A 21675-nucleotide genomic window follows, 5' to 3' on the forward strand; every position below is an offset into this window, starting at 1 on the left:
CAACACTGCCCATAGACTCAACACTGCCCAAAGACTCAACACTACACCATAGACTCAACACTACACCATAGACTCAACACTGCCCATAGACTCAACACTGCACCATAGACTCAACACTGCACCATAGACTCAACACTGCCCATAAACTCAACACTGCCCATAGACTTAACACTGCACCATAGACTCAACACTGCCCATAGCCTCAACACTGCACCATAGACTCAACACTGCACCATAGATTCAACACTGCACCACAGACTCAACACTGCCCATAAACTCAACACTGCCCATAGACTCAACACTGCCCATAGACTCAACACTGCACCATAGTCTCAACACTGCCCATAATCTCAACACTGCCCATAGACTTAATACTGCACCATAGACTGAACACTGCACCATAGCCTCAACACTGCCCAAAGACTCAACACTGCCCATAGACTCAACACAGCCCATAGACTCAACACTGCACCATAGACTCAACACTGCCCATAGAATGATAATAAAATAATAAATTGATAAAATAAAATAACACACTGTCTGGAGCACAGTCTCGTCCCTTCACCTGCTGAAGGCCGCTTGTGTTGTGGCCGAAACGTCGTGAGAATATTATTGTGTTATTTTATTTTATCAATTTATTATTTTATTCTCATTCTACGTGACTTTACCGAAAGAACCAAAGAAGATGAATCCTTGCAGTCACGAAAGCTTTAAATCGAAACTGCCCATAGACTCAGCACTGCACCATAGACTCAACACTGCCCATAGACTCAACACTGCCCAAAGACTCAACACTACACCATAGACTCAACACTACACCATAGACTCAACACTGCCCATAGACTCAACACTGCACCATAGACTCAACACTGCACCATAGACTCAACACTGCCCATAAACTCAACACTGCCCATAGACTTAACACTGCACCATAGACTCAACACTGCCCATAGCCTCAACACTGCACCATAGACTCAACACTGCACCATAGATTCAACACTGCACCACAGACTCAACACTGCCCATAAACTCAACACTGCCCATAGACTCAACACTGCCCATAGACTCAACACTGCACCATAGTCTCAACACTGCCCATAATCTCAACACTGCCCATAGACTTAATACTGCACCATAGGCTCAACACTGCCCATAGACTCAACACTGCACCATAGACTCAACACTACACCATAGACTCAACACTGCCCCATAGACTCAACACTGCCCCATAGACTCAACACTGCCCATAGACTCAACACTGCACCATAGACTCAACACTACACCATAGACTCAACACTGCCCACAGACTCAACACTGCTACCCATAGACTCAACACTGCCCATAGACTCAACACTGCACCATAGACTCAACACTGCCCATACACTCAACACTGCACCATAGACTGAACACTACCCATAGACTCAGCATTGCCCATAGACTCAACACTGCACCATAGACTCAACACTGCCCATAGACTCAACACTGCACCATAGACTCAACACTACCCATAGACTCAACACTGCACCATAGACTCACCACTGCCCATAGACTCAACACTGCACCATAGACTCAACACTGCACGACAGACTCAACACTGCCCATAGACTCAACACTGCACCATAGACTCAACACTGCCCATAGACTCAGCACTGCACCATAGACTCAACACTGCACCATAGACTCAACACTACACCATAGACTCAACACTGCCCATAGACTCAACACTGCCCATAGACTCAACACTGCACCATAGACTCAACACTGCACCATAGACTCAGCACTGACACCCATAGACTCAACACTCCCCATAGACTCAACACTGCCACCCACAGACTCACCACTGCCCTTAGACTCAACACTGCCACCCACAGACTCAACACTGCACCATAGACTCAACACTGCCCATAGGCTCAACACTGCCCATAGACTCAACACTGCACCATACACTCAACACTGCACCATAGACTCAACACTGCACCATAGTCTCAACACTGCCCATAAACTCAACACTCCCCATAGACTTAACACTGCACCATAGGCTCAACACTGCCCATAGACTCAACACTGCACCATAGACTCAACACTGCACCATAGACTCAACACTGCACCATAGTCTCAACACTGCCCATAAACTCAACACTCCCCATAGACTTAACACTGCACCATAGGCTCAACACTGCCCATAGACTCAACACTGCCACCCACAGACTCAACACTGCACCATAGACTCAACACTGCCCATAGACTCAACACTGCACCACAGACTCAACACTGCCCATAGACTCAACACTCCCCATAGACTCAACACTGCACCATAGACTCAACACTGCCCAAAGACTCAACACTGCCCAGACTCAACACTGCCCATAGACTTAACACTGCCCCATAGACTGAACACTGCACCATAGCCTCAACACTGCCCAAAGACTCAACCCTGCCCATAGACTCAACACAGCCCATAGACTCAACACTGCACCATAGACTCAATACTGCACCATAGACTCAACACTGCCCATAGACTCAACACTGCCACCCACAGACTCAACACTGCCCAAGGTGTTGAGTCTTTGCCCGTGACCCGTGTCCCTCACCCGCTGTCTCCATGTCACAGTAGGCGGCCACGGGAGCCGTGAGTCCTGGCCCACCGACGGGCATCAGGGAGTAGACCCCCGAGCGTCGCTCCCCCGAGCGGTGTAGCGAGGCGCAGTCCCTGGGGCACCTGGCGCTCCCGCACACCTCTGCACTCGTCCAGACGGACGCCCCACGGACGGAGGGACCGAGCGGAGGCGACGTGGTCAGGTGGACGGACGGACGGACGGATGGGTGGTCAGACGAACAGACGAAAGTACAGAAAGATGGTCAGGTGGACGGACGGATGGACGGATGGGAGGTCAGACGAACGGACGAAAGTACAGAAAAGATGGTCAGGTGGACGGACGGACGGACGGATGGGAGGTCAGACGAACGGACGAAAGTACAGAAAGATGGTCAGGTGGACGGACGGACGGATGGACGGATGGGAGGTCAGACGAACGGACAAAAGTACAGAAAGATGGTCACGTGGATGGACGAACGGACAGAAGGATGGGAGGTCAGACGAACGGAAGAACGGGCAGAGAGATGGTCACGTGGACGGACGGACAGATGGACGGATGGGAGGTCAGGCGAACGGAAGAACGGGCAGAGAGATGGTCACGTGGACGGACGGATGGACGGATGGGAGGTCGGTCGAACGGACGAAAGGGCAGAGAGATGGTCACGTGGACGGACGGACGGGTGGATGGTCAGGCGGATGGGCGGGCGGTCAGACAGATGACTGCATGGGCGGTCAGATGAACGGGTGGAAGGATGGACAGATGGACACGCAAATAGACAGATGGATGGGGGGTCAGAGGCAGTGAGGGAGCGAGGGAGAGTTACACGTAGCCTGGCCGTGAGGCCGCTATTCCCGTCCCTCGTGGCGTTGACTACCGCAGCTCCGCTAATCTTGGCTCGCCGCTAAATCTCTGAAGTGGGACATGCTGTGAATCATCGGGGGTGGGGGGCAGGGAGGGGGGGGAGGCTGGGGGGCGGGGCTGTGAATCATATACGAGACTTGCTAAGTCCATCAATCCCTGCCCCCCCCCCTCGAATGCAGTTTGAACGATCCCTCAGTGGGGGGGGGGGGGGCACGGGCACGTGCACCTTCCCATGATTTACTTCTATAACGGGATATTCATTCACAATTGTCTGCAATCACTGACGCGCCGTTCCGGCATCGGTGCGTCGTCCACGCAGTGTCGAAGCAAGAAGCGTCTCCCGGGGAACGCGTCGCAATAGGAGCACGCACACGCACGGACACACACACAGACCAAGTGTCCTAGGTGCGTGCGTGTGTGTGTGTGTGTGCGCTGTGTTGGACAAAGTCCCATCGGTGAGCTCCTCCGGTGGGCAAAGCTGCTGCGATGGCTGGGTCATGTAGCCCGCATGCCCAGCCACCGCATGCCCAAACAGCTTTTGTTCGGCCGGATCGAGGGGGCTAAGCGGGCGCGGCACGGGCTAGAGAAGAGATGGAGTGACGTGGTACAGGAGGCACGGGGCTAGAGAAGAGATGGAGCTGATGTGGTACAGGAGGCACGGGGCTAGAGAAGAGATGGAGTGATGTTGTACAGGAGGCACGGGGCTAGAGAAGAGATGGAGTGACGTGGTACAGGAGGCACGGGGCTAGAGAAGAGATGGAGCTGATGTGGTACAGGAGGCACGGGGCTAGAGAAGAGATGGAGTGATGTTGTACAGGAGGCACGGGGCTAGAGAAGAGATGGAGTGACGTGGTACAGGAGGCACGGGGCTAGAGAAGAGATGGAGTGATGTGGTACAGGAGGCACCGGGCTAGAGAAGAGATGGAGTGATGTGATACAGGAGGCACGGGGCTAGAGAAGAGATGGAGTGACGTGGTACAGGAGGCACGGGGCTAGAGAAGAGATGGAGTGATGTGATACAGGAGGCACGGGGCTAGAGAAGAGATGGAGCTGATGTGGTACAGGAGGAGCTCACACAGCTCACGAATCTCACGCAGCTCACGCAGTTGGCGATGGGCCACATTTGAGTAGGTGGCCCAGACGCATGCTTACCGGCAATGAGCGCCTGCACGCCGTTCGCCGGTGGTGCCGGCGGTGGCACTCCCGGCGGCGGCGGCGGCTGCGGCTGCTTCTGACGCTGGCGGTGTTGCGGTGCGCCGCCTTGCCCGTGGTGCCGCGGCGAGGGCTGTTGGTGCCACGGGTTGGCGTGCGGCGCCAAGCGCGGGGTCTGGCGGTGATGGTGCGGCGATTGGCGCGCCGCTCCGTGCTCCGGATCGTGCGGCGCTCCGTGCTCCGGATTATACGCTCCGTGCGGTGCTCCGTGCGCCGAGCGGTGCGGCGCTCCGTGTTCCGGATGGTGCGGCGCTCCGTGCTCCGGATGGTGCGGTGCTCCGTGCTCCGGATGGTGCGGTGCTCCATGTTCCGGATGGTGCGGTGCTCCGTGCGCCGAGCGGTGCGGCGCTCCGTGTTCCGGATGGTGCGGTGCTCCGTGTTCCGGATTGTGCCACGCCGCTCCGTGTTCCGGATTGTGCCACGCCGCTCCGTGTTCCGGATGGTGTGGTGCCGCTCCGTGTTCCAGATGGTGCGGTGCCGCTCCGTGTTCCGGATGGTGCGGTGCCGCTCCGTGCTCCGGATGGTGCGGTGCCGCTCCGTGCGCCGCGTGGTGCCGCTGGCGCCGGCAGCCCGAGGCGTGGGCGCCGTCCCCGTACCCCGCCAGGGCCGTGGCGTTGTGCAGCAGCGAGCCGTGGTCGTGCAGCAGCGAGCCGTGGTCGTGCAGCAGCGAGCCGTGGTCGTGCAGCAGCGAGCCGTGGTCGTGCAGCAGCGAGCCGTGGTCGTGCAGCAGCGAGCCGTGGTCGTGCAGCTGAGCCTGCGCCTCGCCCAGCCGGTGCTCGTGCTCGCGCAAGCGCTCCGCCTGCCACGAGGCGTTCCGCTTCGCCCACTCCAGCTGCTCGCAGCAGGCAAAGACAAACTTTTCCGCGCGTCTGTGCGTGCGTGCGCGTGTGTGCGTGCGTGCGTGAGTGTGTGAGTGTGTGAGTGTGTGAGTGTGTGAGTGTGTGAGTGTGTGAGTGAGTGTGTGCGTGCGTGTGTGCGTGTGTGCGCTGATCTTCCTTCGCACCACCGTGCGTGAGCCCAGCGTGCTCGTCGGCGGTGGGGGGGGGGGGGAAGGGCGATGAACTAAATGTTAATGAAAAAATTAAACATTCCGAAGAAATGAGTTTGTCAGTTTCGACGATTTGAAAGCGCAGAGCTCCCAGCGGATTTTCCGAACATCGTTAAGGAAGGGCGTTCCAGACGGAACGCATCATCGACATCATCATCATCATCATCGCCGACGCCACCACCATCAACGTCAATATCCCCCACTGCACCCAGGCTGCTCCTCAACATCACCACCACGACCGCCGCCAACATTGTCATCACCGTTATTACCACCGCCATCACCACCGCCATCATCATCATCATTATGATCAATGTCACGTGGATGTCCAGTCTCCTTTGTCGCCGTCCCCACCTGCACCTGGAGGAGGTTCCCCCGGTGCTGCTGGTGCCGCGCCATCTCCCGCAGCTCGGAGAGGCTGTCCCGCAGCTGAAGCAGCTGCTGGGTCAGCGCCTCGCTCTGGTGGCGCCAGTCGGCCGCTTCCTACGGAGGACCATGTTTGGGGGAGGGGGGCAGGGCGGGTGGGGGCACGCAGAAAAAGGAGGGACAAGAGGAGAGAGCTGTGGATGAAGGAGGGAGCTGTGGACGAAGGAGGGAGCTGTGGATGAAGGAGGGAGCTGTGGATGAAGGAGAGAGCTGTGGATGAAGGAGAGAGCTGTGGATGAAGGAGGGAGCTGTGGATGAAGGAGGGAGCTGTGGGTGAAGGAGACAACTGTGGATGAAGGAAAGGGAGCTGTGGATGAAGGAGGGAGCTGTGGATGAAAGAGGGAGCTGTGGATGAAGGAGAGAGCTGTAGATAAAGGAGGGAGCTGTTGATGAATGAGAGAGCTGTGGGAGAAGGAGGGAGCTGTGGATAAAGGAGGGAGCTGTGGATGAAGGAGGGAGCTGTGGATGAAGGAGGGAGCTGTGGATGAAGGAGGAAGCTGTTGATGAAGGAGGGAGCTGTGGATGAAGGAGGGAGCTGTGGATGAAGGAGAGAGCTGTGGATGATGGAGAGAGCTGTGGATGAAGGAGGGAGCTGTGGATGGAGAGAGCTGTGGATGAAGGAGGAAGCTGTTGATGAAGGGGAGAGCTGTGGATGAAGGAGAGAGCTGTGGATGAAGGAGGGAGCTGTGGATAACGGAGAGAGCTGTGGATGAAGGAAGGAGCTGTGGATGAAGGAGGGAGCTGTGGATGAAGGAGAGAGCTGTGGATGAAGGAGAGAGCTGTGGATGAAGAAAAGAGCTGTGGATGAACGAGAGAGCTGTGGATGAAGGAGAGAGCTGTGGATGAAGGAGAGAGCTGTGGATGAAGGAGGGAGCTGTGCATGAAGGAGAGAGCTGTGGATGAACGAGAGAGCTGTGGATGAAGGAGGGAGCTGTGGATAACGGAGTGAGCTGTGGATGAAGGAAGGAGCTGTGGATGAAGGAGGGAGCTGTGGATGAAGGAGGGAGCTGAGGATGAAGGAGGGAGCTGTGGATGAAGGAGGGAGCTGTGCATGAAGGAGAGAGCTGTGGATGAACGAGAGAGCTGTGGATGAAGGAGAGAGCTGTGGATGAAGGAGAGAGCTGTCGATGAAGGAGAGAGCTGTGGATGAAGGAGAGAGCTGTGGATGAAGGAGAGAGCTGTGGATGAAGGAGAGAGCTGTGGATGAAGGAGGGAGCTGTGGATAACGGAGAGAGCTGTGGATGAAGGAAGGAGCTGTGGATGAAGGAGGGAGCTGTGGATGAAAGAGGGAGCTGTGGATGAAGGAGGGAGCTGAGGATGAAGGAGGGAGCTGTGGATGAAGGAGGGAGCTGTGCATGAAGGAGAGAGCTGTGGATGAACGAGAGAGCTGTGGATGAAGGAGAGAGCTGTGGATGAAGGAGAGAGCTGTGGATGAAGGAGAGAGCTGTGGATGAAGGAGGGAGCTGTGGATAACGGAGAAAGCTGTGGATGAAGGAAGGAGCTGTGGATGAAGGATGGAGCTGTGGATAACGGAGAGAGCTGTGGATGAAGGAAGGAGCTGTGGATGAAGGAGGGAGCTGTGGATGAAGGAGAGAGCTGTGGATGAAGGAGAGAGCTGTGGATGAAGAAAAGAGCTGTGGATGAACGAGAGAGCTGTGGATGAAGGAGAGAGCTGTGGATGAAGGAGAGAGCTGTGGATGAAGGAGGGAGCTGTGCATGAAGGAGAGAGCTGTGGATGAACGAGAGAGCTGTGGATGAAGGAGGGAGCTGTGGATAACGGAGTGAGCTGTGGATGAAGGAAGGAGCTGTGGATGAAGGAGGGAGCTGTGGATGAAGGAGGGAGCTGAGGATGAAGGAGGGAGCTGTGGATGAAGGAGGGAGCTGTGCATGAAGGAGAGAGCTGTGGATGAACGAGAGAGCTGTGGATGAAGGAGAGAGCTGTGGATGAAGGAGAGAGCTGTCGATGAAGGAGAGAGCTGTGGATGAAGGAGAGAGCTGTGGATGAAGGAGAGAGCTGTGGATGAAGGAGAGAGCTGTGGATGAAGGAGGGAGCTGTGGATAACGGAGAGAGCTGTGGATGAAGGAAGGAGCTGTGGATGAAGGAGGGAGCTGTGGATGAAAGAGGGAGCTGTGGATGAAGGAGGGAGCTGAGGATGAAGGAGGGAGCTGTGGATGAAGGAGGGAGCTGTGCATGAAGGAGAGAGCTGTGGATGAACGAGAGAGCTGTGGATGAAGGAGAGAGCTGTGGATGAAGGAGAGAGCTGTGGATGAAGGAGAGAGCTGTGGATGAAGAAGGGAGCTGTGGATAACGGAGAAAGCTGTGGATGAAGGAAGGAGCTGTGGATGAAGGAGGGAGCTGTGGATGAAGGAGGGAGCTGAGGATGAAGGAGGGAGCTGTGGATGAAGGAGGGAGCTGTGGAAGAAGTGGGGAGCTGTGGATGAACGAGAGAGCTGTGGATGAAGGAGAGAGCTGTGGATGAAGGAGAGAGCTGTGGATGAAGGAGGGAGCTGTGGATGAAGGAGAGAGCTGTGGATGAAGGAGGGAGCTGTGGATGAAGGAGAGAGCTGTGGATGAAGGAGGGAGCTGTGGGTGAAGGAGGGAGCTGTGGATGAAGGAGAGAGCTGTGGATGAAGGAGGGAGCTGTGGATGAAGGAGGGAGCTGTGGATGAAGGAGAGAGCTGTGGGTGAAGGAGAGGGACCTGTGGATGAAGGAGGAAGCTGTTGATGAAGGAGGGAGCTGTGAATGAAGAAGAGAGCTGTGGATGAAGGAGAGAGCTGTGAATGAAGGAAAGAGCTGTGGATGAAGGAGAGGGACCTGTGGATGAAGGAGGGAGCTGTGGATGAAGGAGAGAGCTGTGGATGAAGGAGGGAGCTGTAGATGAAGGAGAGGGACCTGTGGATGAAGGAGGAAGCTGTTGATGAAGGAGGGAGCTGTGGATGAAGGAGCGAGCTGTTGATGAAGGAGAGGGACCTGTGGATGAAGGAGGGAGCTGTTGATGAAGGAGGGAGCTGTGGATGAAGGAGAGAGTTGTGGAGGAAGGAGAGAGCTGTGTGTGAAGGGGGGAGCTGAGGATGAAGGAGAGAGCTGTGGATGAAGGAGGGAGCTGAGGATGAAGGAGGGAGCTGTGGATGAAGGAGGGAGCTGTGGATGAAGGAGGAGCGAGAGAGCTGTGGATGAAGGAGGGAGCTATTGATGAAGGAGAGAGCTGTGGATGAAGGATGGAGCTGTGTATGAAGGAGGGAGCTGTGGATGAAGGATGCATGAATAAAGTATACAGGAAAGTCACTCTCCTGCATGCGACAGCATAGCCACCACCACCAACCTCACTGCCACCACCCCCACCACCACTAAAGCCCCTAACCACCACCACCGCTACCAGCACCACAGCCACCATCCCCACGTACACGTGTGCAGCGGAAGATGTCTGGGCAGCGCTGCTCGTGGTCGGCCAATGGAAGGGTGGCCACCAGGCGGCACCGGCGGCCCGGCAGCAGCTTGTGTTGGTAATCCTCGCACAACTCGCCCCCGGCGTGGCCGTCGGCCTCCTCCCGCAAGGCCCACAGGCTGGGCCACAGAGCCATACACAGAGCCACGGCCGCCAGCAGCCCCTGCCCCGACATGGCCACGCACTGCTGCTGGGGCCCCCGGCGGCCCTCCTCATGCGCGCGGCGGTACGGGCTGGTCAGGTGGGGGCGGAGGGGGGAGGGAAGGATCAGATGCGGGGGGGGGGGGAAGTAAGGGTCATTGATTGGTGTGACGGACACTCTCACTACTGCCAGCGCCCTGAGACGGGAAGACTTCCGGTGCGCTTACTCTGTCACGTACAGCTCCCTCCATCACCCACAGCTCTCTCCTTCATCCACAGCTCTCTCCTTCATCCACTGCTCTCTCCTTCACCCCCAGCTCTCTCCTTCATCCACAGCTCCCTCCTTCATCCACAGCTCCCTCCTTCATCCACAGCTCTCTCCTTCATCCACAGCTCCCTCCTTCATTCACAGCTCTCTCCTTCATCCACAGCTCCCTCCTTCATCCACAGCTCCCTACTTCATCCACAGCTCCCTCCTTCATTCACAGCTCCCTCCATCACCCACAGCTCTCTCGTTCATCCACAGCTCTCTCCTTCATCCACAGCTCCCACCTTCATCCACAGCTCTCTCCTTCATCCACAGCTCTCTCCTTCATCCACAGCTCTCTCCTTCATCCACTGCTCTCTCCTTCACACACGGCTTTCTCCTTCATCCACAGCTCCCTCCTTCATCCACAGCTCCCTCCTTCATCCACAGCTCTCTCCTTCACACACGGCTCTCTCCTTCACCACAGCTCCCTCCTTCATTCACAGCTCTCTCCTTCATCCACAGCTGCCTCCTTCATCCACAGCTCCCCCCTTCATTCACAGCTCCCTCCATCACCCACAGCTCTCTCCTTCATCCACAACTCTCTCCATCATCCACAGCTCCCAGCTCCCTCCTTCAATTACAACACCCTCTTTCATCCACAGCTTCCTCCTTCATCAACAACTCCCTCCATCATTCACAGCTCCCTCCTACATCCACAGTTCCCTCCTTCATCCACAGCTATTTCTCCTTCATCCACAGCTCCCTTAATCAACCACAGCTCTCTCCTTCATCCACAGCTCCCTCCTCTTGTCCATCGGACCATGTCTCACAAACCTGGACCAGGAACCCACAAACCTGGACTAGGAACCCACCAACCAGGACTAGGAACCCACAAACCTGCACCAGGAAACCACAAACCTGAACCCCAAACCAACAAACCCAGATTCAGAACCCAAAAACCTGCACCAGGAACCCACAAACCCAGATTCAAAACCCACAAATCCAGATTCAGAACTCACAAACCTGCACCAGGAACCCACAAACCCAGATTCAGAACCCACAAACCTGCACCAGGAACCCACAAACCCATATTCAGAACCCACAAACCCAGATTCAGAACCCACAAACCCAGATTCAGAACCCACAAACCCAGATTCAGAACCCACAAACCCAGATTCAGAACCCACAAACCCAGATTCAGAACCCACAAACCCAGATTCAGAACCCACAAACCTGCACCAGGATCCCACAAACCCAGATTCAGAACCCACAAATCTGCACCAGGAACCCACAAACCCAGATTCAGAACCCACAAATCTGCACCAGGAACCCACAAACCCAGATTCAGAACCCACAAACCCAGACTCAGAACCCACAAACCCAGATTCAGAACCCACAAACCCAGATTCAGAACCCACAAACCCAGACTCAGAACCCACAAACCCTGACTCAGAACCCACAAACCCAGATTCAGAACCCACAAACCCAGACTCAGAACCCACAAACCCAGACTCAGAACCCACAAACCCTTACTCAGAACCCACAAACCCAGATTCAGAACCCACAAACCCAGACTCAGAACCCACAAACCCAGATTCAGAACCCACAAACCCAGACTCAGAACCCACAAACCCAGATTCAGAACCCACAAACCCAGATTCAGAACCCACAAACCCAGACTCAGAACCCACAAACCCTGACTCAGAACCCACAAACCCAGATTCAGAACCCACAAACCCAGACTCAGAACCCACAAACCCAGACTCAGAACCCACAAACCCAGATTCAGAACCCACAAACCCAGATTCAGAACCCACAAACCCAGATTCAGAACCCACAAACCCAGACTCAGAACCCACAAACCCAGACTCAGAACCCACAAACCCAGATTCAGAACCCACAAACCCAGATTCAGAACCCACAAACCCAGATTCAGAACCCACAAACCCAGATTCAGAACCCATAAACCCAGATTCAGAATCCACAAACCCAGATTCAGAACCCACAAACCCAGATTCAGAACCCACAAACCCAGACTCAGAACCCACAAACCCAGACTCAGAACCCACAAACCCAGATTCAGAACCCACAAACCCAGATTCAGAACCCACAAAAACAGATTCAGAACCCACAAACCCAGATTCAGAACCCACAAACCCAGACTCAGATCCCACACACCCAGACTCAGAACCCACAAACCCAGATTCAGAACCCACAAACCCAGATTCAGAACCCACAAACCCAGATTCAGAACCCACAAACCCAGAATCAGAACCTACAAACCCTGACTCAGAACCCACAAACCCAGATTCAGAACCCACAAACCCAGACTCAGAACCCACAAACCCAGATTCAGAACCCACAAACCCAGACTCAGAACCCATAAACCCAGATTCAGAACCCACAAACCCAGACTTAGAACCCACAAACCCAGATTCAGAACCCACAAACCCAGACTCAGAACCCACAAACCCAGACTTAGAACCCACAAACCCAGATTCAGAACCCACAAACCCAGACTCAGAACCACAAACCCAGACTTAGAACCCACAAACCCAGATTCAGAACCCACAAACCCAGACTCAGAACCCACAAACCCAGACTCAGAACCCACAAACCCAGACTCAGAACCCACAAACTCAGACTCAGAACCCACAAACCCAGACTCAGAACCCACAAACCCAGACTCAGAACCCACAAACCCAGATTCAGAACCCACAAACTCAGACTCAGAACCCACAAACCCAGACTCAGAACCCACAAACCCAGACTCAGAACCCACAAACCCAGACTCAGAACCCACAAACCCAGATTCAGAACCCACAAACCCAGACTCAGAACCCACAAACTCAGACTCAGAACCCACAAACCCAGACTCAGAACCCACAAACCCAGACTCAGATCCCACAAACCCAGACTCAGAACCCACAAACCTGCACCAGGAACCCAACAGAGGTGACGCGGGGTGCAGTCGTGCGGGGTAACCCACCCGTCGTGGCGACAGAGGATCACAGCCCCCCTCCACCCCCCGCCCCTCCACCCCGCCCACCTACGTAAGCCACTACCGGCTTTAACGAGAAGGTGGAGAGGGTGGGTGGGTGGTGGATGGTGGTGAGTGGTGGGTGAGTGGTGAGTGGTGGGTGGTGGGTGGGTGGTGGGTGGTGGTGGGTGAGTGGTGAGTGGTGGGTGGTGGGTGAGTGGTGAGTGGTGGGTGGTGGGTGAGTGGTGGGTGGTGGGTGGTGCGTGAGTGGTGAGTGGTGGGTGGTGGGTGGGTGGTGGGTGGTGGGTGGTGGGTGAGTGGTGAGTGGTGGGTGGTGGGTGAGTGGTGAGTGGTGGGTGAGTGGTGAGTGGTGGGTGGTGGGTGGGTGGTGGGTGGTGGTGGGTGAGTGGTGAGTGGTGGGTGGTGGGTGGGTGGGTGGTGGGTGGTGGGTGAGTGGTGGGTGGTGAGTGGTGGCTGAGTGGTGGGTGAGTGGTGAGTGGTGGATGGTGGGTGTGTGGTGAGTGGTGGGTGGTGGGTGGTGGGTGGTGGGTGAGTGGTGAGTGGTGGGTGGTGGGTGAGTGGTGAGTGGTGGGTGGTGGGTGGTGGGTGAGTGGTGAGTGGTGGGTGGTGGGTGAGTGGTGAGTGGTGGGTGGTGGGTGAGTGGTGAGTGGTGGGTGAGTGGTGAGTGGTGGGTGGTGGGTGGGTGGTGGGTGGTGGTGGGTGAGTGGTGAGTGGTGGGTGGTGGGTGGGTGGGTGGTGGGTGAGCGGTGGGTGGTGAGTGGTGGCTGAGTGGTGGGTGAGTGGTGGGTGGTGGGTGAGTGGTGAGTGAGTGGTGAGTGGTGGGTGGTGGGTGAGTGGTGAGTGGTGGGTGGTGGGTGAGTTGTGAGTGGTGGGTGGGTGGTGGGTGAGTGATGAGTGGTGGGTGGTGGGTGAGTGGTGAGTGGTGGGTGAGTGGTGAGTGGTGGATGGTGCTGGGTGGGTGGTGGATGGTGGTGGGTGGGTGGGTGGTGGTTGAGTGGTGAGTGGTGGGTGAGTGGTGGGTGAGTTGTGGGTGGTGAGTGGTGGGTGGGTGGTGAGTGGTGGTTGGATGGTGAGTGGTGGGTGTTGGGTGAGTGGTGAGTGGTGGGTGAGTGGTGAGTGGTGGGTGGTGGGTGGGTGGTGGGTGAGTGGTGGGTGGGTGGTGAGTGGTGGTTGGGTGGTGAGTGGTGGGTGAGTGGTGGGTGGTGGGTGGTGGGTGAGTGGTGAGTGGTGGGTGAGTTGTGAGTGGTGGATGGGTGGTGGGTGAGTGGTGAGTGGTGGGTGGTGGGTGAGTGGTGAGTGATGGGTGGTGGGTGGGTAGTGGGTGAGTGGTGGGTGGTGGGTGATTGGTGAGTGGTGGGTGGTGGGTGAGTGGTGAGTGGTGGGTGAGTGGTGGGTGGGTGGTGGGTGAGTGGTGAGTGGTGGGTGGTGGGTGAGTGGTGAGTTGTGGGTGAGTGGTGGGTGGGTGGTGGGTGAGTGGTGAGTGGTGGGTGGTGGGTGAGTGATGAGTGGTGGGTGGTGAGTGAGTGGTGAGTGGTGGGTGGTGGGTGAGTGGTGAGTGGTGGGTGGTGGGTGAGTGGTGGGTGTGTGGTGGGTGGGTGGTGGGTGAGTGGTGAGTGAAGAGTGGTGGGTGGTGGGTGAGTGGTGAGTGGTGGGTGGGTGGTGGGTGAGTGGTGAGTGGTGGGTGGTGGGTGAGTGGTGAGTGATGGGTAGTGGGTGAGTGGTGCGTGGTGGGTGGTGGTATGTGAGTGGTGAGTGGTGGGTGAGTGGTGAGTGGTGGGTGGTGGGTGGGTGGTGGGTGAGTGGTGAGTGGTGGGTGGGTGGTGGGTGAGTGGTGAGTGGTGGGTGGTGGGTGAGTGGTGAGTGATGGGTAGTGGGTGAGTGGTGAGTGGTGGGTGGTGGGTGAGTGGTGAGTGGTGGGTGAGTGGTGAGTGGTGGGTGGGTGGTGGGTGAGTGGTGAGTGGTGGGTGGTGGATGAGTGGTGAGTGGTTGGTGGTGGGTGGGTTGTGGGTGAGTGGTGGGTGGTGGGTGAGTGGTGGGTGGTGGGTGAGTGGTGAGTGGTGGGTGGGTGGTGGGTGAGTGGTGAGTGGTGGATAGTGGGTAAGTGGTGAGTGGTGGCTGGTGGGTGGTGAGTGGTGGGTGGTGGGTGGGTGAGTTGTGGGTGGTGAGTGGTGGGTGGGTGGTGAGTGGTGGTTGGATGGTGAGTGGTGGGTGTTGGGTGAGTGGTGAGTGGTGGGTGAGTGGTGAGTGGTGGGTGGTGGGTGGGTGGTGGGTGAGTGGTGGGTGGGTGGTGAGTGGTGGTTGGGTGGTGAGTGGTGGGTGAGTGGTGGGTGGTGGGTGGTGGGTGAGTGGTGAGTGGTGGGTGAGTTGTGAGTGGTGGATGGGTGGTGGGTGAGTGGTGAGTGGTGGGTGGTGGGTGAGTGGTGAGTGATGGGTGGTGGGTGGGTAGTGGGTGAGTGGTGGGTGGTGGGTGATTGGTGAGTGGTGGGTGGTGGGTGAGTGGTGAGTGGTGGGTGAGTGGTGGGTGGGTGGTGGGTGAGTGGTGAGTGGTGGGTGAGTGGTGAGTTGTGGGTGAGTGGTGGGTGGGTGGTGGGTGAGTGGTGAGTGATGGGTAGTGGGTGAGTGGTGCGTGGTGGGTGGTGGTATGTGAGTGGTGAGTGGTGGGTGAGTGGTGAGTGGTGGGTGGTGGGTGGGTGGTGGGTGAGTGGTGAGTGGTGGGTGGGTGGTGGGTGAGTGGTGAGTGGTGGGTGGTGGGTGAGTGGTGAGTGATGGGTAGTGGGTGAGTGGTGAGTGGTGGGTGGTGGGTGAGTGGTGAGTGGTGGGTGAGTGGTGAGTGGTGGGTGGGTGGTGGGTGAGTGGTGAGTGGTGGGTGGTGGATGAGTGGTGAGTGGTTGGTGGTGGGTGGGTTGTGGGTGAGTGGTGGGTGGTGGGTGAGTGGTGGGTGGTGGGTGAGTGGTGAGTGGTGGGTGGGTGGTGGGTGAGTGGTGAGTGGTGGATAGTGGGTAAGTGGTGAGTGGTGGGTGGTGGGTGAGTAGTGAGTGGTGGGTGGTGGGTGAGTGGTGAGTGGTGGGTGAGTGGTGAGTGGTGGGTGAGTGGTGAGTGGTGGGTGGTGGGTGAGTGGTGAGTGGTGGGTGAGTGGTGGGTGGTGGGTGAGTGGTGAGTGGTGGGTGGTGGGTGGGTGGTGGGTGGTGGGTGAGTGGTGAGTGGTGGGTGGTGGGGTGAGTGGTGAGTGGTGAGTGGTGGGTGAGTGGTGAGTGGTGGGTGGGTGGTGGGTGAGTGGTGAGTGGTGGGTGGTGGGTGAGTGGTGAGTGCTGGGTGGTGGGTGAGTGGTGGGTGAGTGGTGGGTGGGTGGTGGGTGAGTGGTGAGTGATGAGTGGTGGGTGGTGGGTGAGTGGTGAGTGGTGGGTGGTGGGTGGGTGGTAGGTGGTGGGTGAGTGGTGGGTGGTGGTATGTGAGTGGTGAGTGGTGGGTGGGTGGTGGGTGAGTGGTGAGTGGTGGGTGGTGGGTGAGTGGTGAGTGGTGGGTGGGTTGTGGGTGAGTGGTGAGTGGTGGGTGGTGGGTGAGTGGTGGGTGGTGGTATGTGAGTGGTGAGTGGTGGGTGGGTGGTGGGTGAGTGGTGAGTGGTGGGTGGTGGGTGAGTGGTGAGTGGTGGGTGGGTTGTGGGTGAGTGGTGAGTGGTGGGTGGTGGGTGAGTGGTGAGTGGTGGGTGGAGGATGAGTGGTGAGTGGTGGGTGGTGGGTGGGTGGTGGGTGAGTGGTGAGTGGTGGGTGGTGGGTGGGTGGTGGGTGAGTGGTGAGTGGTGGGTGGTGGGTGAGTGGTGAGAGGTGGGTGGTGGGTGGTGGGTGAGTGGTGAGTGGTGGGTGGTTGGTGAGTGGTGAGTGGTGGGTGGTGGGTGAGTGGTGAGTGGTGGGTGGGTGGTGGGTGAGTGGTGGGTGGTAGGTGAGTGGTGGGTGGTGGGTGAGTTGTGAGTGGTGGGTGAGTGGTGAGTGGTGGGTGGTGGGTGAGTGGTGAGTGGTGGGTGAGTGGTGAGTGGTGGGTGGTGGGTGAGTGGTGAGTGGTGGGTGGGTGGTGGGTGAGTGGTGAGTGGGTGGTGGGTGAGTGGTGAGTGGTGGGTGGGTGGTGGGTAGTGGGTGAGTGCTGAGTGGTGGGTGAGTGGTGAGTGGTGGGTGGTGGGTGAGTGGTGAGTGGTGGGTGGTGGGTGAGTGGTGAGTGGTGGGTGGCAGGTGGGTGGTGGATGAGTGCTGAGTGGTGGGTGAGTGGTGAGTGGTGGGTGAGTGGTGAGTGGTGGGTGGGTGGTGAGTGGTGAGTGGTGGGTGAGTGGTGAGTGGTGGGTGGGTGGTGAGTGGTGAGTGGTGGGTGAGTGGTGAGTGGTGGGTGGTTGGTGGGTGGTGGGTGAATGGTGGGTGGTGGGTGAGTGGTGGGTTGTGGGTGAGTGTTGGGTGAGTGGTGAGTGGTGGGTGGGTGGTGAGTGGTGAGTGGTGGGTGAGTGGTGAGTGGTGGGTGGTTGGTGGGTGGTGGGTGAATGGTGGGTGAGTGGTGGGTTGTGGGTGAGTGTTGGGTGAGTGGTGAGTGGTGGGTGGGTGGTGAGTGGTGAGTGGTAGGTGAGTGGTGAGTGGTGGGTGGGTGGTGGGTGAATGGTGGGTGGTGGGTGAGTGGTGGGTTGTGGGTGAGTGTTAGGTGAGTGGTGGGTGAGTGGTGAGTGGTGGGTGAGTGGTGAGTGGTGGGTGGTTGGTGGGTGGTGGGTGAATGGTGGGTGGTGGGTGAGTGGTGGGTTGTGGGTGAGTGTTGGGTGAGTGGTGAGTGGTGGGTGGGTGGTGAGTGGTGAGTGGTGGGTGGGTGGTGGGTGAGTGGTGAGTGGTGGGTGGTTGGTGGGTGGTGGGTGAATGGTGGGTGGTGGGTGAGTGGTGGGTTGTGGGTGAGTGTTGGGTGAGTGGTGAGTGGTGGGTGGGTGGTGAGTGGTGAGTGGTGGGTGGGTGGTGAGTGGTGGGTGGTGGGGTTATTCGCCTGAAGGCCGTTGGAAGTACGCACACAGAGTACACACACAGTACACACACACACTACACACACACACAGTACACACACAGTACACACAGTACACACACAGTACACACACACAGTATACACACACACAGTACACACACACAGTATACACACACAGTACACACAGTACACACACAGTACACACACACACAGTACACACACACAGTACACACACACACACAGTACACACACACAGTACACACAGTACACACACACAGTATACACACAGTACACACAGTACACACACAGTACACACACACACACAGTACACACACACAGTACACACAGTACACACACACACAGTACACACAGTACACACACACAGTATACACACACAGTACACACAGTACACACACAGCACACACACACAGTACACACACACAGTACACACACACACAGTACACACACACACAGTACACACAGTACACACACAGAGTACACACACAGAGTACACAAACAGTACACATACAGTACACACACACAGTACACACTCAGTACACACACAGTACACACACAGTACACACACACAGTACACACACAGAGTACACACACAGTACACACAGTACACACACACAGTACACACAGTACACACACAGTACACACACAGTACACACAGTACCCACACACAGTACACACACAGTACACACACACACTACACAGACACAGTACAAACACAGTACACACACAGTACACACACCGTACACACACACACAGTACACACACAGTACACACACACATTACACTCACAGTACACACACAGTACACACAGTACACACACAGCACACAGACAGTACACGCACAGTACACACACACAGTACACACACAGCACACACAGTACACACACAGTACACACACAGTACACACAGTACACACACATACACAGTACACACAGTACACACACAGTACACACACACACAGTACACACACAGTTATACACACAGTACACACACACAGTACACACAGTACACACACACAGTACACACACACAGTACACATACAGTACACACACAAAGTACACACTCAGCACACACACAGTACACACACAGTACACACACACAGTACACACACAGAGTACACACACAGTACACACAGTACACACACACAGTACACACAGTACACACAGTACACACACACAGTACACACACACAGTACACACACAGTACACACACAGTACACACACACACACTACACAGACACAGTACACACACAGTACACACACAGTACATACACACAGTACACACACAGTACACACACCGTACACACACACACAGTACACACACAGTACACACAGTACACACACACAGTACACTCACAGTACACACACAGTACACACACACAGTACACACACACAGTACACACACAGCACACAGACAGTACACGCACAGTACACACACACAGTACACACACAACACACACAGTACACACACACAGTATACACACAGTACACACAGTACACACACATACACAGTACACACACAGTACACACACAGTACACACACACACAGTACACACACAGTACACACACACAGTACACACACAGTACACACAGTACACACACACAGTACACACACAATACACACACAGTACACACACAGCACACACAGTACACACACAGTACACACAGTACACACACATACACAGTACACACACAGTACACACACAGTACACACACACAGTACACACACACAGTACACACAGTACACACACACAGTACCCACACAGTACACATACAGTACACACACAGTACACACACAGTACACACAGTTCACACACACAGCACACACACAGTACACACACATCACACAGAGTACACACACAGTACACACACGCACATAGTACACACACGCGCACACACACACAGTACACAAACAGTACACACACACACACAGTGCACACACACACACAGTACACACACGCACACACGCACACAGTACACACACGCACAGACACACACGCACGCACATGCACGCACACACGCACACACACACATGCTGCTGCCGATGTTGATTGGGTGGAAATATCTCACACTTCTGGTGATGGTGATGATGGTGAAACGAGATAGTGATGATGATGGTGGTGGTGATGCTGCTGATGATAATGGTGATGTCGATCCGGTGGACAGCTTGGTGGTTGTGATGATGGTGGTGAGACCGGATGGTGATGACGATGATAATGTGATAATGATGACGATGATGACGATGGTGGCGATGATGATGATGATGATGGTGATCATGATGACGACAATAATGATGGTGGTGATCATGATGATGACAATGATGATGACATTGATGACGACGATGGTGACATTGACGATGGTGACAATAATGATGATGATGAAGGTGACAGTGATGACAATGATGACGATGGTGGCAATGAGGATGGTGGTGATCATGATGATGACAATGATGATGACATTGATGACGACGATGATGATGACGATGGTGACAATGATGATGATGGTGACAGTGATGACAATGATGACGATCGTGATGATGGTGATGATGATGGTGTTCATGATGATGACAATGATGATGACATTGATGACGACAATGATGACGACGATGATGATGATGAAGATGGTGACAATGATGACGACGATGGTGACATTGACGATGGTGACAATGATGATGATGATGATGGCGACAGTGATGACAATGATGACGATAATGATGATGATGGTGACAATGATGATGATGATGAAGGTGACAGTGATGACAATGATGACGATGGTGGCAATGATGATGATGATGATAATGATCATGATGATGACAATGATGACGACGACGATGATGACAGTGACGATGGTGACAATGATGATGATGAAGGTGACAGTGATGGCAATGATGACGATCGTGATGATGGTGACGATGATGACGATGACGAGAACTGGGTGGAACTTTCTCACCTTGACCGGCAGGGGTCCGCTGGAGGAGCCGTGGTAGTGCGGCGGGATCCCTGTGGGGTCCCTGTGGGATCCCTGTGGGGTCTCTGTGGGGTCTCTGGGGTCTCTGTGGGGTCTCTGTGGGGTCTCTGTGGGTCTCTGTGGGGTCTCTGTGGGTCTCTGTGGGTCTCTGTGGGGTCTCTGTGGGGTCTCTCTGGGTCTCTGTGGGGTCTCTGTGGGTCTCTGTGAGTCTCTGTGGGGTCTCTGTGGGGTCTCTGTGGGGTCTCTCTGGGTCCCTGTGGGTCTCTGTGAGTCTCTGTGGGTCTCTGTGGGGTCTCTGTGGGTCTCTGTGGGGTCTCTATGGGTCTTTGTGGGGTCTCTGTGGGGTCTCTGTGGGTCTCTGTGGAGTCTCTGTGGGTCTCTGTGGGGTCTTTGTGGGGTCTCTGTGGGTCTCTGTGGGGTCTCTGTGGGGTCTCTGTGGGGTCTCTGTGGGGTCTCTGTGGGTCTCTGTGGGTCCCTGTGGGGTCTCTGTGGATCTCTGCGGGGTCCCTGTGGGGTCTCTGTGGGGTCTCTGTGGGGTCTCTGTGGGGTCTCTGTGGGGTCTCTGTGGGTCTCTGTGGGTCTCTGTGGGTCTCTGTGGGGTCTCTGTGGGTCTCTGTGAGGTCTCTGTGGGTCTCTCTGGGTCTCTGTGGGTCTCTGTGGGGTCTCTGTGGGTCTCTGTGGGCCCCTTGGGTCTCTGTGGGTCTCTGTGGCGTCTCTGTGGGTCTCTGTGGCGTC

General features: G+C 56.0%; 1 protein-coding gene across 1 annotated transcript in view; it reads right to left on the minus strand.

Annotated features, from left to right (window-relative positions):
• LOC116937511 (uncharacterized) overlaps positions 1–21444 on the minus strand; it is a 52925-nt gene extending 31481 nt beyond the window's left edge. Inside the window, exons 1-5 of the mRNA XM_076056528.1 lie at positions 20923–21444; positions 9548–9821; positions 6070–6198; positions 4611–5502; positions 2592–2738 (exon numbers count right to left, since the gene is read on the minus strand). Of these exons, the coding sequence (XP_075912643.1) occupies positions 2592–2738; positions 4611–5502; positions 6070–6198; positions 9548–9763 (1384 nt within the window). The 5' untranslated portion in view covers positions 9764–9821; positions 20923–21444. The remainder of the gene's footprint in view (positions 1–2591; positions 2739–4610; positions 5503–6069; positions 6199–9547; positions 9822–20922) is intronic.
• Between the last annotated feature and the right edge of the window lie 231 nt (positions 21445–21675).

Source organism: Petromyzon marinus, chromosome 76 (assembly GCF_048934315.1).
Source record: "Petromyzon marinus isolate PM22_M1 ecotype Great Lakes invasive population chromosome 76, UKy_Petmar_22M1.pri1.0, whole genome shotgun sequence".
Classification (NCBI taxonomy): domain Eukaryota; kingdom Metazoa; phylum Chordata; class Hyperoartia; order Petromyzontiformes; family Petromyzontidae; genus Petromyzon; species Petromyzon marinus.